Here is a 12,838-nt window from a genome sequence, read left to right as displayed (position 1 = left end):
AGAAACGCATGACTCTTACTTGGCATTAGCAATGACCTCTGCAACTCCTCTGCCCTTTAAGGCTGGCACTACTCTGCTCAACCTGTAGGGAGAAAAAGACCAAAGACAAAGATCAGAATGCTGAAAATGAAACTTTCTTATTATCCAGTATATATAAATATGTTACCTTTTATAAGCAGAAACATGGTCTTTATTCAGGAATACCAGGAAGGCTGAGTGACCGTTTTTCATGAAGATCTCAATAGCAGCATCCTTACAGTTACAGAGAAGAGGGACTTTTTTAAAGTACATATTTTTCCCCACTTTAAAACAGAAATTCTAACCAATTCGCTTTTCCACAAAGATACAAGAGCAAATAAAATGTGTGTCAAAAGAGGAAGTTTAACATCAAATGTGGTTGATATCTGTAGGAGTGTATGGGTGTCTGACCTCTAAAAGGAAACGCATGAAGCGTGCCTCCTTGATATCCTCATACAGCCAGCATCTGCAACTGGCTGCTGGCAGGTCTTTATTTAGCATGGTAGAAATAAAGGAATCCCTCACACTGACAGAAAGAGACACACAGGATGATGAATGACTGACAAGTGAGGATCCATGGTGTGCAGAACTGTAAACATGCACAGTTATACCTGCTGGGGTGATGCTTTCTGCAACAAACGTCTCCAGCAGGGCTGAGGGTGAATCCCTCACACAAGAGCAGGCTCTCCTTCCCAAACAGCAGCAAACCCTCTGTGATTCTGAGGCCACTCACCATCACGACACACATCTTAGAGCTCACCTACAGCAAGAGAGAAAGAGTTGTTGCATTAATGTTCATATTACTGTTGTTGGGTAAAGTACTTTACAATTAATTAGTTCTTTCATGACAGTAAAACCCTTTCAAACTGAACTGAACTGAGCATAGAGTAGGAGATGTACATTAAACCCCATGTGAGGAGCACAATCCACATCAGCGCCTCTCTCGCTCAATCTCTAAGGACATGACATGGCAGCAACACAGGCACTTCAGGCCTTATTTGATTGATCATTTTAATCATATATTTTAATCATTATTAAAAAGACACAGTTGAACACTTCATTATCTGAGCTGATTGATGGGGTTTAACAGGCCCGGCCCCCTTTTTTCCAGCAGTGCGTGTTCCATCCAGTGCCAAAGTGAACCCACATGCTGCTTTCAGTACTGGTTGTAGCTAATGCTAACTGCATTGTGATAATGCGTGGATAATTCTATTGTCTCCCCTCATTTCACCACGAGTGCATGCACCTGGCTGTCTCCATGTGTTGGCCCCTCTGCAGGCCCTCTGAGACATAGCGCCCAAAAACCATATGGGGCCCTTACATACCCGCAGGCTCCTCACAATTTATACTAATCAAATCAGACTCCTTACCCCCAGACACAGAGTCACTCACTCTCTCTCTCTCACACACACACACTCACACACACACACACACTCACACTTCCTTGGTGGAGGAGAAGGCCCTGCCTGGCCATTATTAGGAGAATTAATCACTGCCACACACACAATAGAAAACCTGATAAGTGATCAGAACCTCTTGTCTGAATGCGCACGCAGGGATACGCTATGATGAATAATATCACTTAAGTGTTTAAGAAGAGTCAAGGTGAGTGAGTCTTAGTGACATGGTAGAGAAATCTTTCACTGAGTTATATCATGTTCAGATTGTGCAGCAGTTTCCAACAGTGAAAGCAAACTGGCACCCAGCCTACTGTCTCCAACAATTACTATATTTCAGAAAAAAAATAGTTAAATTTATTGTTATCAAAGATTAAATACATAACAATAAACTTGTTTCCTTATCTCCTTACTGTGCGCTGGACAGATACGCATTATCAGTCTGAGAGTGATTTAGCTGATGATGGGAAGAAGGAGAGAAAAGGAGGACTTTTATTGACTAAGAGCCTAATGTCAGACCATTGATTTCTCCCCACACACATTATTGTCATAATCACACTATTGGCGCTGGCAAGCTAATTATGAGTGGGTCTCCCTTTGTGTGTTACTGCATGTGTGTGTGTTAAGTCTGTGCATGTGTGTGCATTTTTCAGAGCTAATGACTGTGTTCATTTGACAGGAAGCTCAGCAGGACTCATGCACTCAACCACTGCAAGACAACAGGACACACTTGCACACATCACACACTTACTAAGCGGATGTAAGACAGCTTGCATCACCTCCTACTGTTTTTATTAATACTTCTGTCAGAAACATTAAAAGCCGCGGCTGGTTGCCGGAGCGATGAGAGTCCCTGTCAACATGTGCACTGGTTTCTAACTCACTGTAAGAATGAGAAGAGCTGTGCTGGGCCTCAACATTAAAACATTATACTAATGAGGAAAGATGAAATTCTGATAGCAGCACTGGGCAATTGGAATCCCTTAGTCTACATCAGATAATTATGATTGTGAATATTAGTAGGGTGGGAAGCAGTTGTGCTTGTTTTTAGGCCCATGTTTGCAGCCCAGCATACCAACACACACTCCAACTCAAAGTACCTCCTCTCCTGAGAGCAGCTCCTGCAGGATAACACGTATGTCCGGGCAGTCTTGCGTGAGGGAGCAGGGCACAAGAGCTAAAGGGTCGGGTAGATCCTCGGTGATAACAGGTGTGTCTTTCAGTGCAGGGAAAAAAGTCAGTCGATCACATAAAAGTCCTCCATCCTCTTCCTCGTCTTTAACCTCAGCAGCAACTTCACACAAGAGCTTAGGCTCTGTTAGGATAAAAATACATTTTCCCACTGAGCATCATGAGTAAATACAAAAAAATAAATTAAACAAACAATCAGGTATCATCTTTACCTGCGTCACTTTCTGATCTGTTTTTACCAACTTCGGACATGTCAGGCCTTATACCCAGCATTCCTAGCACCTGTTGTAAAAACATGACATTGTAACAGGTTAGACTGTGCACTATCTGAACATCAAATGTGTTTCACACAAAAGTGTTATACCCGTTTGGACTGTCTCAGAGTCTTTCTGCGGATACGTGATCTCGTTCGATGGCGTCCTTCAGCAGCGTCTTGCACCCAATCTTGGCTCAACAGCACTCCTGGGCCAGGTCCGAAAACGGCTCTTTCCCTCAGCAGCTCGGCCTCCAGTTTCAGCCACGAGAAGCTCAAATGCTCCCACTCAGAGGCACGTACCTGCGAAACGAAGCAGAATAGTGGGGGGTAGAGTGCCACAGAGGTAAACAGCATTAAAGACCCACTTTTAAATTTGTAATAAAATACATTGCAGCGTATTCATGTTAAAAATTTCCATCAAACCTGTAAGTGGTTTGCCCTCATTTTTTCCAACATGTTGTAGCCTCTCTGTCGATGTGATTCCATGTTGGACAAAAACTCCTGCAAAGCAACAAGAGTAACCTGATGGGTGCAAATGAAAAGAGGGGCAGCACAATCACTCTTCCCCCAGCTCATATCGTACAAACACACACAGCACACATCATGTTCACATAAATTGTATATGCATAATAGTATTGTTGTTTCCTCATGCAATTACAATGCATTCATACAATTACATCTGCTCTAAATTGCATTCACTGGGCAAAATAAGCTAGTGGCTACAGTCTTACAATAACCCTGTCTGGAAATGTAATCATTTGTTGGTGTTATCTAATTAACATAAACATTAATATCGCTGAGCCACACCACCGTAAAGGGCAAGGTAAGTGTGTGTCTATGCTTTTATATTGTGCGAGTCAGAGTTTATGTGTCGATTAAAAGAGGATAGAAATGAAAAATGAGGGAAAAAAAATAAAACAAAGCCGTGTTGACACTGCAGGATGCTCATGTTCAGCAGACACACTGGGATCATATTCTGACTGTTAACTGCTTCATTAAGCCCATCATCACAGCAGTGCTCGCTGAGAGACTAGTGAAACAACATGTGTCCATCCTCACAGCTGACCCAGGAAAGCCGTTTAATTGACTGAATGAAAATGCGGTAAGTCTTTATATCGAGTCTTATTTACAGATACTAATTCTATTTTGTGCACTATAAACCCACAAACAGAATAATTGATTTCAAGTAGAATACAAGGAAAAACAACTAGTCCTGCAATACAAGAGATGCAGGAAAAAGGAAAAAAAAATTCAGGGGGGGAAAAAAAAATAAAAATAAAACCCAAGTGTAAAAGTTGACAAACTTTGACAAGCTCGCCAGAGAATGAAAAGTGTTTCTCTAAATGACTGACTGCCTATTCAAATGAGAAGTTGTAGGGAAAAAGAAATAAAGGGGTAATCTGAGGAGAGATTATAGAAATATTACAGACAGAAAAGAGTGTAATAATGAAGTTTGCAAGCTAGAGCCATGTTGTGACAGATAAACAGCAAGTCGGCGTCATCATCTCCTAATTTCATTCCTTCATTTGGACAAACATAAGTAATATATAGCATTAATTACCCCATTTAGCAGATAGGAACCTCATTGGCTTTTTAAATGCTGCATTAAATACATAACTCATCTCTTCCCTCTGCAATTAACATCAGAACATCACACTCATTTCCATTTTAATGACTTCCCAACAATACGCCACCTTTGATGATAAGGCAACATAATGTCAACTTCATTCTGGGCTGGCAGTGAATGTGTAATGAACTTAACGTGATCATTAGTGCTGTTAATTATCTTTCTAATATGAGGACACAGATATGATTATGGAAACTGCATTCGGTGATGAAATAAATCTCTGGAAGGATTGCACTGAAGCTTGACTGAGGACACAGTCTGCCTATCAGTCTCTATATTCTCATTCATTACCTACAGTGGGCTTTAAAACTCTTTTTTTGTTCAATAAATGTACATTTCTGAGCCCAAGAAACTATGCTCAGCGCTCTATGCAACCATGGATCCTGTGTCTGAAAAGAGACTCCCCATAAGCTCGTCACATGCCAAACAAAGGTCATAAGTTGATGATCCAGAAATTAATTAATGACTCACTTGTTTCTTCATGAGGATGGATGAAAAAAAAAAAAAAAAAAAAAAAAAAAAGAGCTGACTGGCTGACCATAGCTGATGATTCAATTTTTTTTTTCTGAGCACTCACTGCATGCTGCAACCTATTTTGAGCAAAGTGGTGCAACTCACTGCAGAGAGGGAAAAAAAAAAAAATTCTCCTCCCTCTTCTTTCCTGCATCTCAGATGGAAAAACAATTCATCACCCTCTCTGATAGCCTGTCAAAGACTGATATGATAAAGAATAACATCAAATGAATAATGTTTTCATCAGATTGGTACCACTATAATTGCCAACCCGATTTCTGTGGGCAAGAGACGTGCGCAAGAACACACACACTTTAAGGGTGTGAGACAGACACACAGACGCGGTAATTTCATGCCTGTGTGCCTGAGTAATATGTCCCTGCTCCCTGCTCCAGATGGCTCGACGTCTTAAGCGTTGTGGGGGAACTAATGATGTGGGCCACGTGTTTTTCGGGGGGAAAAACAACAATAAACGCGTCTTTAACCTTCAGCTGCAAACAGTGTGTTGTAGTGAGTGTTCCCATGGATTGGCCTAACAGATATCAATTACAATGCCCACTCAGGGGCAATCAGCTGTGATAATCCAAATCTATTTAAAGAAATAATCAAACACCCCCACAGGGCTGGATGGCCCACAGCACAAGGATAGTGGTGACTTTGGGATGAGTGTTTGGCACAGAGCTCTAGGATGCAGAGACACCTGGGAAAGGTAACAACCCCACAATCCTCACAGGGGACAACAGTCACAGAGCTGGGGCCTGCTCTGTGCAGAAGAACCAAACACTGAGACAACGTAAGTGCATAATTACCTCTACAGTTACTGACTCTGGAACTGATTTTCCCAACGCCGAGCGAAGAGCACTGCTGATGTCAAACTTCTTCTGAGAGCTGCTGGCCACCTTCTTATTCTGATACTCTGAAAGTCAGGATTTAGACGTCAGTATCATGGCACTAATGGTCAGGCATTACCTCCCATAGCAGGAACTAACCTGTGTGTAGAAGCCAGGCTTTGCGTGCCATCTCCTCCCAAAGAGGACTAATGTCAGTCATGCTGACAGGCTCTGTCTGCACTTTGTGGCTCGCTGAGATCTCTATCTTATAGGTTTCTTCAAGCATGTGTTGCCTCTCCAATATGACCTTTGACCAGCAGGCCTCTACTAAGGACACTAGCTGGCTCTCATCTGGAACACAAAAGCGCCAAAAATTCTGAACCATCTAGTGACCTGGTGGACTTAAAATTGACAAAATGTCAGACAAAAGTGATAAAAGTAAAGGAAAATTCATATACCCGTCAAACCATCTCCTCCATTGCTGAGGGATCTGGATTGCTTAGTTTTGGTAAGAGACAGGCTGGATGAACTTCTGCTCCGTTTTTGTGCCACACACCCAAAACCTTCAGGATAGCTACAAAAAGTGTGAGAGTGTGAATTACCAGTGAATCAGGTTTCACTGTGCATGCGCTTATGTGTGGGCTTTGTTTTTCTCTGTTACCTGCCAGAACGGATCAGTAACAAACAGTGGAGAAGGCAAGTAACAAAGTTGGCATTTCCATTGTAAGTTGCCATTACAACATCCCAGCGTTCCATTAAGGTCTGCAATGCCTTGATGACCACTTCCTTTTCTTCTTGGGAATGTCGCGGTTGAGACAAGAAGTAAAGGAGGACTTTATTGGTGCATGAATAGAGGTCAGACACAATCTTCTCTTTCTGAGTTTGGCCTTTCTCCAGAGCCTAGAAGAATACAGCAGTGCATTTATCATCAGTTAAAATAAAAACGAAAGAAAATGAGTCATTTGTGCACTGTGGGCAGATGTTGCACCATCATAATTTAAAGCTCCCACTGATTATAAAATTGTCTCTAAATTAACAATTTATAGAGCAGCTTTGCAAGTTTTGTTAATTTAATATGTACACTTTTTAGAGGAAACATTCACATACCATTACATGCATGTTTGTGTATGTGCATTTGTCTCACCACCACAATCTGATCTGCGAGGAAGTTGAGCAAACTCTCAGAGTCTGCCAAATAAGTTCCGATGTAAAGTTTCAGTAGCAAAGTCTGACTGAAAAGCACCACATTCTCCATCAGTGTAACCATCTGTCCTTCAGGCCTCTCGCTACTGGAGTCTGGGAAATTAAAATTAAAAAATTAAACACACCTTTTGTGTACAGAATTCAAGTATTTGTAAAAAGCATGCATTGTAATTCTACCTTGTGAACTCAGATGAGTGTTGTTGTCTTCCTCATCGCTGAGCATGTAGATGATGTTTATGACCAGCTCCAGCAACTCACTCTGAAAACTCTGCCTCTGTTCAAATGACGCACCATCAGGGGAAAACTGCAACATTTAAGTAGTTAAGTGGTTAGAAATTAATGAGACAACATGTTGATAGGTAAAGGTTTTCTCTTTTAATTCGATGTTTGTCGCCATCAACATCTGCACTTGCAGTGTCTAGCTGAAAACGTGTAGAAATCTGCACTGCTTGCCCTCTTTGCGTTTTGCCCTCCTAGTGGTGAATAATTTAATTGAGAATACCTTGACTATGCTTGTTTGAGTAACTGAGTATAGAGTGGCACCTTCTGGACAAATGAGAGTTTTACAGTATTATTGTAAAATGAAGAGGCCTTTTCAATGGAAATATATTTTTGTTTGTGATAAGGACATGTTGTCTATGTTTTATATATTTTATGCCGAAACATTACACAATCATTTGTGCTCATGTAAATTCACCTCCAGTAGCAGAACAAAAGGATGAGCGTTGGTGTTGGCAGACACATTGAGTAGACTGTCCATAAGAAGAATACGGATGAAATCAAGGACTGGTTTCTGGGTTTGATGACTCTTGACTGTATCCTCACCTTCACTCATTATGCTGCACTTACTGGCCCCCTGAAAGACGTGAGAAAATGAGTGAATAAGACCAGAGAGATGAGAACTGTTAAAGAGTTTTGAGGAACTAGAACACCACACAGACCTCTGAAATATCCAGAGGGAACACAACGCCAGCGAGCGCGTGCAGGAATGTGGGTGATGCCCACAGTGGGTCTCTTGGCCGGAGGTTATGAATGAGACAAAGAAACTGCATCACACTTGCTGGAAGCTGTGACTCCCATGATGCATCAGTGACTGACTTGCACTTCGATGGCGAAAAGGGCTGTAAAAACAAAAGCAAAGTTATTAAACATGATCCATTTCTGGTGAAAAACTGAAGCGCTATGCTTATTTATATTACCTGAGTGACAACAGCTTTGACCAATTCCACCATTATCAAACCAGCTTCAACACAGAGGGGCTGGGCAGGAGTGTCCACTTGGTTGTCAATAAGTGGCTGCAGGATATCATCCAGAGGAACCTACAGTATATCATAAATTATGACCAAGGCGATTAAGAAGACAGATTACTACATTTAAAAATAAATAAACAACAAATTACCCACATTTCCCTTTGCAGTGTGACTGGCCTTCTTCCCCTGGAGCAGAGCAGCCAGAGCTTCATACACATGAGGTAGATGAGACTGTTTGATCAGCAACTCCCGCAGTACATCAAAACCAGAACACGTGGTACTGAGGCACTCGCGAGACCAAGAATTGGCTTGAAGATTGTCTGGCAGCATGGCAAAAAATTACTGATATTAGTTGGTTTTAGGTGAAATACTTATATATGTAAAATTAATAAGTAACGTTCTCTATAAAAACTGCTGTTTAGTGTGGTTGTATTAGTACTTAAAAGCAATTAAATTTATAATTAAACAAGTATATATAATGTTAAACTTTATGTACCCATGACAGCAAAGGGTTCTTCCATGCCCCCAATGAGTGTTCCTGGAAGAACTCCCTCTCTGAAGCTTCTCTGCTGGCTTGGACTTGACAGAAAGTGTGTGAGGAGAACGAGACCCAGTTTAAATGTGGAAGGATGAAGGTGTGGCTGAAGGAAGAACAGGAACCAATCACTGCCCAAGGCATCAAATACGACCTTCTGTTGACTAGCAGGGGGAAAAAAAATAAATAAATAAATTTCAAGGTTAAGCAAGAAAATGGAGAAATTCTTTATGCTCAGATTTTGGATAGCTAAAAGGTAACAGACTCACTCTTTGTTTAAAAGGTTGTCTGACTCGAGGATTTCGCAAAGCAAAAGTAGCATCTGGTTGCGGATCCAGAGGAGGCTGGCTGGGCCGGTACTCTGAGCTGCAGCATAGGGGACACAGGCCTGGCTCAGTACTAGTAACAACTCGAGTTAAACATGAGACACTATGAGATACGGTTTATTTTTTTTGTGCTGTACCTGGCACATCTTGTGAAGCATCAGATATTTCACCGCTTTCAGGTGCATTACTGGAAGGAGGAAGAGTGTAGACCAGGAAAAGCCCAAGTCTAATCAAATAAAAGGAATCCAGAGAAAGTATGAGCCCTTACAAACCATAATGACATAACATACTTTTTTAAAAATGTCACAAAAGGACAGTTGTTGTTGACAGTGCGTTCCCTGTCTATACCTGCTTATGTCAGTGGCGGTTAAGTAAACCTTAAGGAGAGATGTGATGACACGAGAAATAACCACAACCTTCTGAATGGTCACAGCAGGGTCACACAACTCAAATAGCAGCTTTGGTAACATGTCCACGCTGTGGATGACAGCTGCATTCCCGCTGTCACTGTTGAGGATACCGTGAAGGAAAGGCAAACAGTATTAATATCAATCACAATCTGTTCCCACAGACAGAAAATCTAATACAGCAATCCACTCAAACATTCACTCTTGTCTTCAGCCTCTGTCGCTGATTCTGTTGAACATTCCCTTGACTTTCTGTCATACAGTTCCAGGATATCGATGGCAAGCTGTTATAAATGTTGACAGAACAGCCGATAAAGTCTGTCATCAATTCTAAACAAAAGCCTCTTTTGTGCCCCGTACCTTGTCGATCACGTAAGTTAATAATAAATCAGCTACTACATATGTAGACACTGTGGTCGGGTTACACGCTGATAACAGTGGAAATTACCTTGAGGAATTCAGGATTTCAGCAAAGTAGTTCAGAACTGAAAGGTGCAGACTGTCTGGAGTATTCTGCCACACCTGAAAAACAGAGAGACATTAAGCTTCCCGGTAGCCTTAAAAAAAAAATGAAGAAAAAAAAAAATAACAGGGTAAAATTTGGATACCCACATCTAGGTCACACAGTAGAGCTTGGAAAGCAGGTGTTTTCTGTAGGCAACCAGATCCATAGCCCGGCTCAAACGAATTTGTGAGATGCAGAACCAACTGAAAGGTTCGGTGGCTGACCAGACTGCTCTTCATCTTCAGCAGGAAAGCTAGCAGCTACAAGGACATACATAAAAAGAGATAACAACTGTAAACACCAGATATTTATGTGTTTTTATAAATCAACTGTGTTACTCCAGCATACGAAGATCTGACAGACCTTGTATCCGTTTATGCGGTTCATTTCCTGCTGCATGGCAGAGTTGGTCTCCAAAACAGAATGAAGGACTTTAACTGCTGCATACAAAGAGCTATCATCTGGTGCCATTGCAACCAGACTGAGAACAACAGCAGGTCCACCGACGTACAGAAAACCATTAGATGCAGAACTAGGGGTGAACGTACGCACACCTAGAAGGAAGTAGTCGAACATAAAACAATAAATAAACAAATGATGTGTCGGTAATGGGAACAATAGTTTCAGAACAATATTTGAATTACCAAAATGTCCAACCAGTGCTGCTCCTATGGTACGAGCTGTACCACTCAGGTGTTGGCTGATGTTTTGAGCAAGGAACACAGGGGTGGACTGATCGCGACATGTTATCCCCATCTGCAATTAGACACAAGGATTACTACAATCCATTAAAACAACAAACAATTAGTTTCAACAAAAGGCTCACCTTACCTCTTTAGCAATCAGCCTGCAATCCACCTCGTTGTAATCCTCTCTGATCTGAACAACAGTTGTTAATGTGGAAACTGCTGGGTTAATGCCAAATGAGATCCTCTCCTCAGGAACAAGCCTGAGAGGGACAGAGTCATGATCTCGATCAAGGCCTGGACACAAGCAGAGAGGTGAAATACAGTGAGGTGAAGTATATCACAATGCACAATGGATTCACAAAATGTATCACAATAAACTGTCAAATTCTGTATATTAAGAAAAACTACTTGTGCAATTACATGCAACTGATGTAATCATTTAAAATAATCTACCATGATGTTTTTTTTGAATGAGCACTGTTATGACACTATTAAACTTGTATTTAACTGTAGGCTCACATGATGAAAACTCATGACAAAATACAAAATCAGACTACACCTAAAGTGCCTATTTAGGATGCCTCACTAAAAGTGAACAAAGAAGAGATGTGTGAAATTAGTGCAACGCTGACTCACTTGTGTTTCGCAAAGCCAGAAAGTTGCCAAGGTATGCGGTGCCTTGTGTGTATATAACACCCACTGCCTCAGAGCTCAAAGCCTCTTCAAAAAGGTAAGAAGGACCCACTCGCCACACTACAGCAGCATACTCCTTCCAGAGAGGTGGTGTCCCCATTACTCCATATACATCAATCACAGCTGAGGGGTCCATGGAGACATATTGTCCAGGAAATGGCTGAATATACTTCATCTGACAGGAAATGGACACATGAATGAACACATGAATGCTACAGTAAGACTTTGAATCAGTTCAGCTCCTCTCAGCAGCATACCTTTCCTGTCCCCACTGCTTTGCCATTGAAGTAGGCCGAGGTCACACAGCTCTTCTTCACGTCTTTGGCCATGACCACAGCCAGATGGTGCCACTGACCTGGGACCAGCATGTTGGAGCAACGGAACCTCAGCGACGTAGGCAAAGATGTGGGACTGGTAACTTCAACTTCCGGCTCCATCATATCTGTTGAAAAACATGGAGGATAATGGTCTCTGTAGTTTAAACACCTCACTGCAAAAACACTGATGTTTTTAACTAAAAATAAATTCAAATTCAAGTTCATACCAAGACCAAACAGTACTCTCACCTAGATATGTTAATGCTTCCTCCTCTGTAGAGATTACCAGACAGCCGTCATAGGCTGAGAAGGAGATGGACAAACAGATGTACTGTTGTTCAGTGCGGGACATGTGGCGAACCACAGACAGTAAGCGGATTGGGTGGGAATCGCAGGCTGAACTGAACCTGTTGATCTGGAACCAGCAGGTAAATGAGAGACCAGCTGTAGGTGGAAAACTTCTGCAGTCTAAAATAAGAGAGGGAACTGATTAAAGAGTTATTCAGAATCATGCACAAATCTGCAATAATAAAATATGGGGACTTGCCTCCACCAATTCCACCTGTTGAGACTGAATCAGCAGTCACGCCTTTCACTGTGGCCAGTGAGGGAAGGAAAAGACAGCTACAAAGCAAAATGTTACATAAGTATTTAGCAAATGGCTGATTTATTTATTTTAATTATAAGGTAATTTTATGTACAACAATTATACTGCAATATTTTATTAAGGTAATGATTTTAAATTCTTATCTCTTTTCACTAAAAAAAACAAACAAACAAACAAACAAAAAAAAAAAAACATCTAATCATCTACTCTATTTAATATTGCAAGAGTAGTCAGAAGCTCAGTGAAGCAAGAACTCACCCATATCCACTCTCACTCATGTCAAACTCTACAAAAGCAGGTGAGCAAGAGAGTCTGTGTGGTTTAAAGGTCCGTGGTGAAGTCATGGACACAAGACTGAGGATCTGGTGGACAGGGATTGCTGAACCAATGGAGTTTGTAGACTGCAACAAACTGAAGCTGCGCTTCAATGTCTTTACCCCTGTATTGTGACCTGGTTTAGACAACACAAGCAAA

The 12,838-nt window shown here is 41.5% G+C and overlaps 1 protein-coding gene across 2 annotated transcripts in view; it reads right to left on the bottom strand.

The window, feature by feature from the left end:
* The window catches only part of wdfy4 (WDFY family member 4), a 40,526-nt gene that overhangs the window by 14,341 nt on the left and 13,347 nt on the right, over positions 1–12,838 (bottom strand). For both annotated transcript variants that reach the window (XM_025897691.1, XM_013269045.3), the window contains 32 exons: positions 12,623–12,815; positions 12,305–12,381; positions 12,007–12,225; positions 11,698–11,882; positions 11,384–11,615; positions 10,890–11,041; positions 10,703–10,814; positions 10,422–10,612; positions 10,166–10,318; positions 10,002–10,075; positions 9,495–9,653; positions 9,284–9,372; positions 9,090–9,186; positions 8,782–8,984; positions 8,439–8,605; positions 8,235–8,354; positions 7,977–8,156; positions 7,733–7,891; positions 7,213–7,339; positions 6,977–7,128; positions 6,494–6,732; positions 6,291–6,406; positions 5,992–6,183; positions 5,812–5,918; positions 3,286–3,363; positions 2,971–3,162; positions 2,819–2,888; positions 2,516–2,730; positions 630–778; positions 430–544; positions 167–252; positions 20–82 (listed from right to left, as the gene is read on the bottom strand). In XM_025897691.1, the coding sequence (XP_025753476.1) occupies positions 20–82; positions 167–252; positions 430–544; positions 630–778; positions 2,516–2,730; positions 2,819–2,888; positions 2,971–3,162; positions 3,286–3,363; positions 5,812–5,918; positions 5,992–6,183; positions 6,291–6,406; positions 6,494–6,732; positions 6,977–7,128; positions 7,213–7,339; positions 7,733–7,891; positions 7,977–8,156; positions 8,235–8,354; positions 8,439–8,605; positions 8,782–8,984; positions 9,090–9,186; positions 9,284–9,372; positions 9,495–9,653; positions 10,002–10,075; positions 10,166–10,318; positions 10,422–10,612; positions 10,703–10,814; positions 10,890–11,041; positions 11,384–11,615; positions 11,698–11,882; positions 12,007–12,225; positions 12,305–12,381; positions 12,623–12,815 (4,663 nt within the window). The remainder of the gene's footprint in view (positions 1–19; positions 83–166; positions 253–429; positions 545–629; positions 779–2,515; positions 2,731–2,818; positions 2,889–2,970; positions 3,163–3,285; positions 3,364–5,811; positions 5,919–5,991; positions 6,184–6,290; positions 6,407–6,493; positions 6,733–6,976; positions 7,129–7,212; positions 7,340–7,732; positions 7,892–7,976; positions 8,157–8,234; positions 8,355–8,438; positions 8,606–8,781; positions 8,985–9,089; positions 9,187–9,283; positions 9,373–9,494; positions 9,654–10,001; positions 10,076–10,165; positions 10,319–10,421; positions 10,613–10,702; positions 10,815–10,889; positions 11,042–11,383; positions 11,616–11,697; positions 11,883–12,006; positions 12,226–12,304; positions 12,382–12,622; positions 12,816–12,838) is intronic.

This window comes from Oreochromis niloticus, linkage group LG13 (genome assembly GCF_001858045.2).
Source record: "Oreochromis niloticus isolate F11D_XX linkage group LG13, O_niloticus_UMD_NMBU, whole genome shotgun sequence".
In the NCBI taxonomy this organism is placed as follows: domain Eukaryota; kingdom Metazoa; phylum Chordata; class Actinopteri; order Cichliformes; family Cichlidae; genus Oreochromis; species Oreochromis niloticus.
This window is presented reverse-complemented; position numbering and strand designations above follow the sequence as displayed.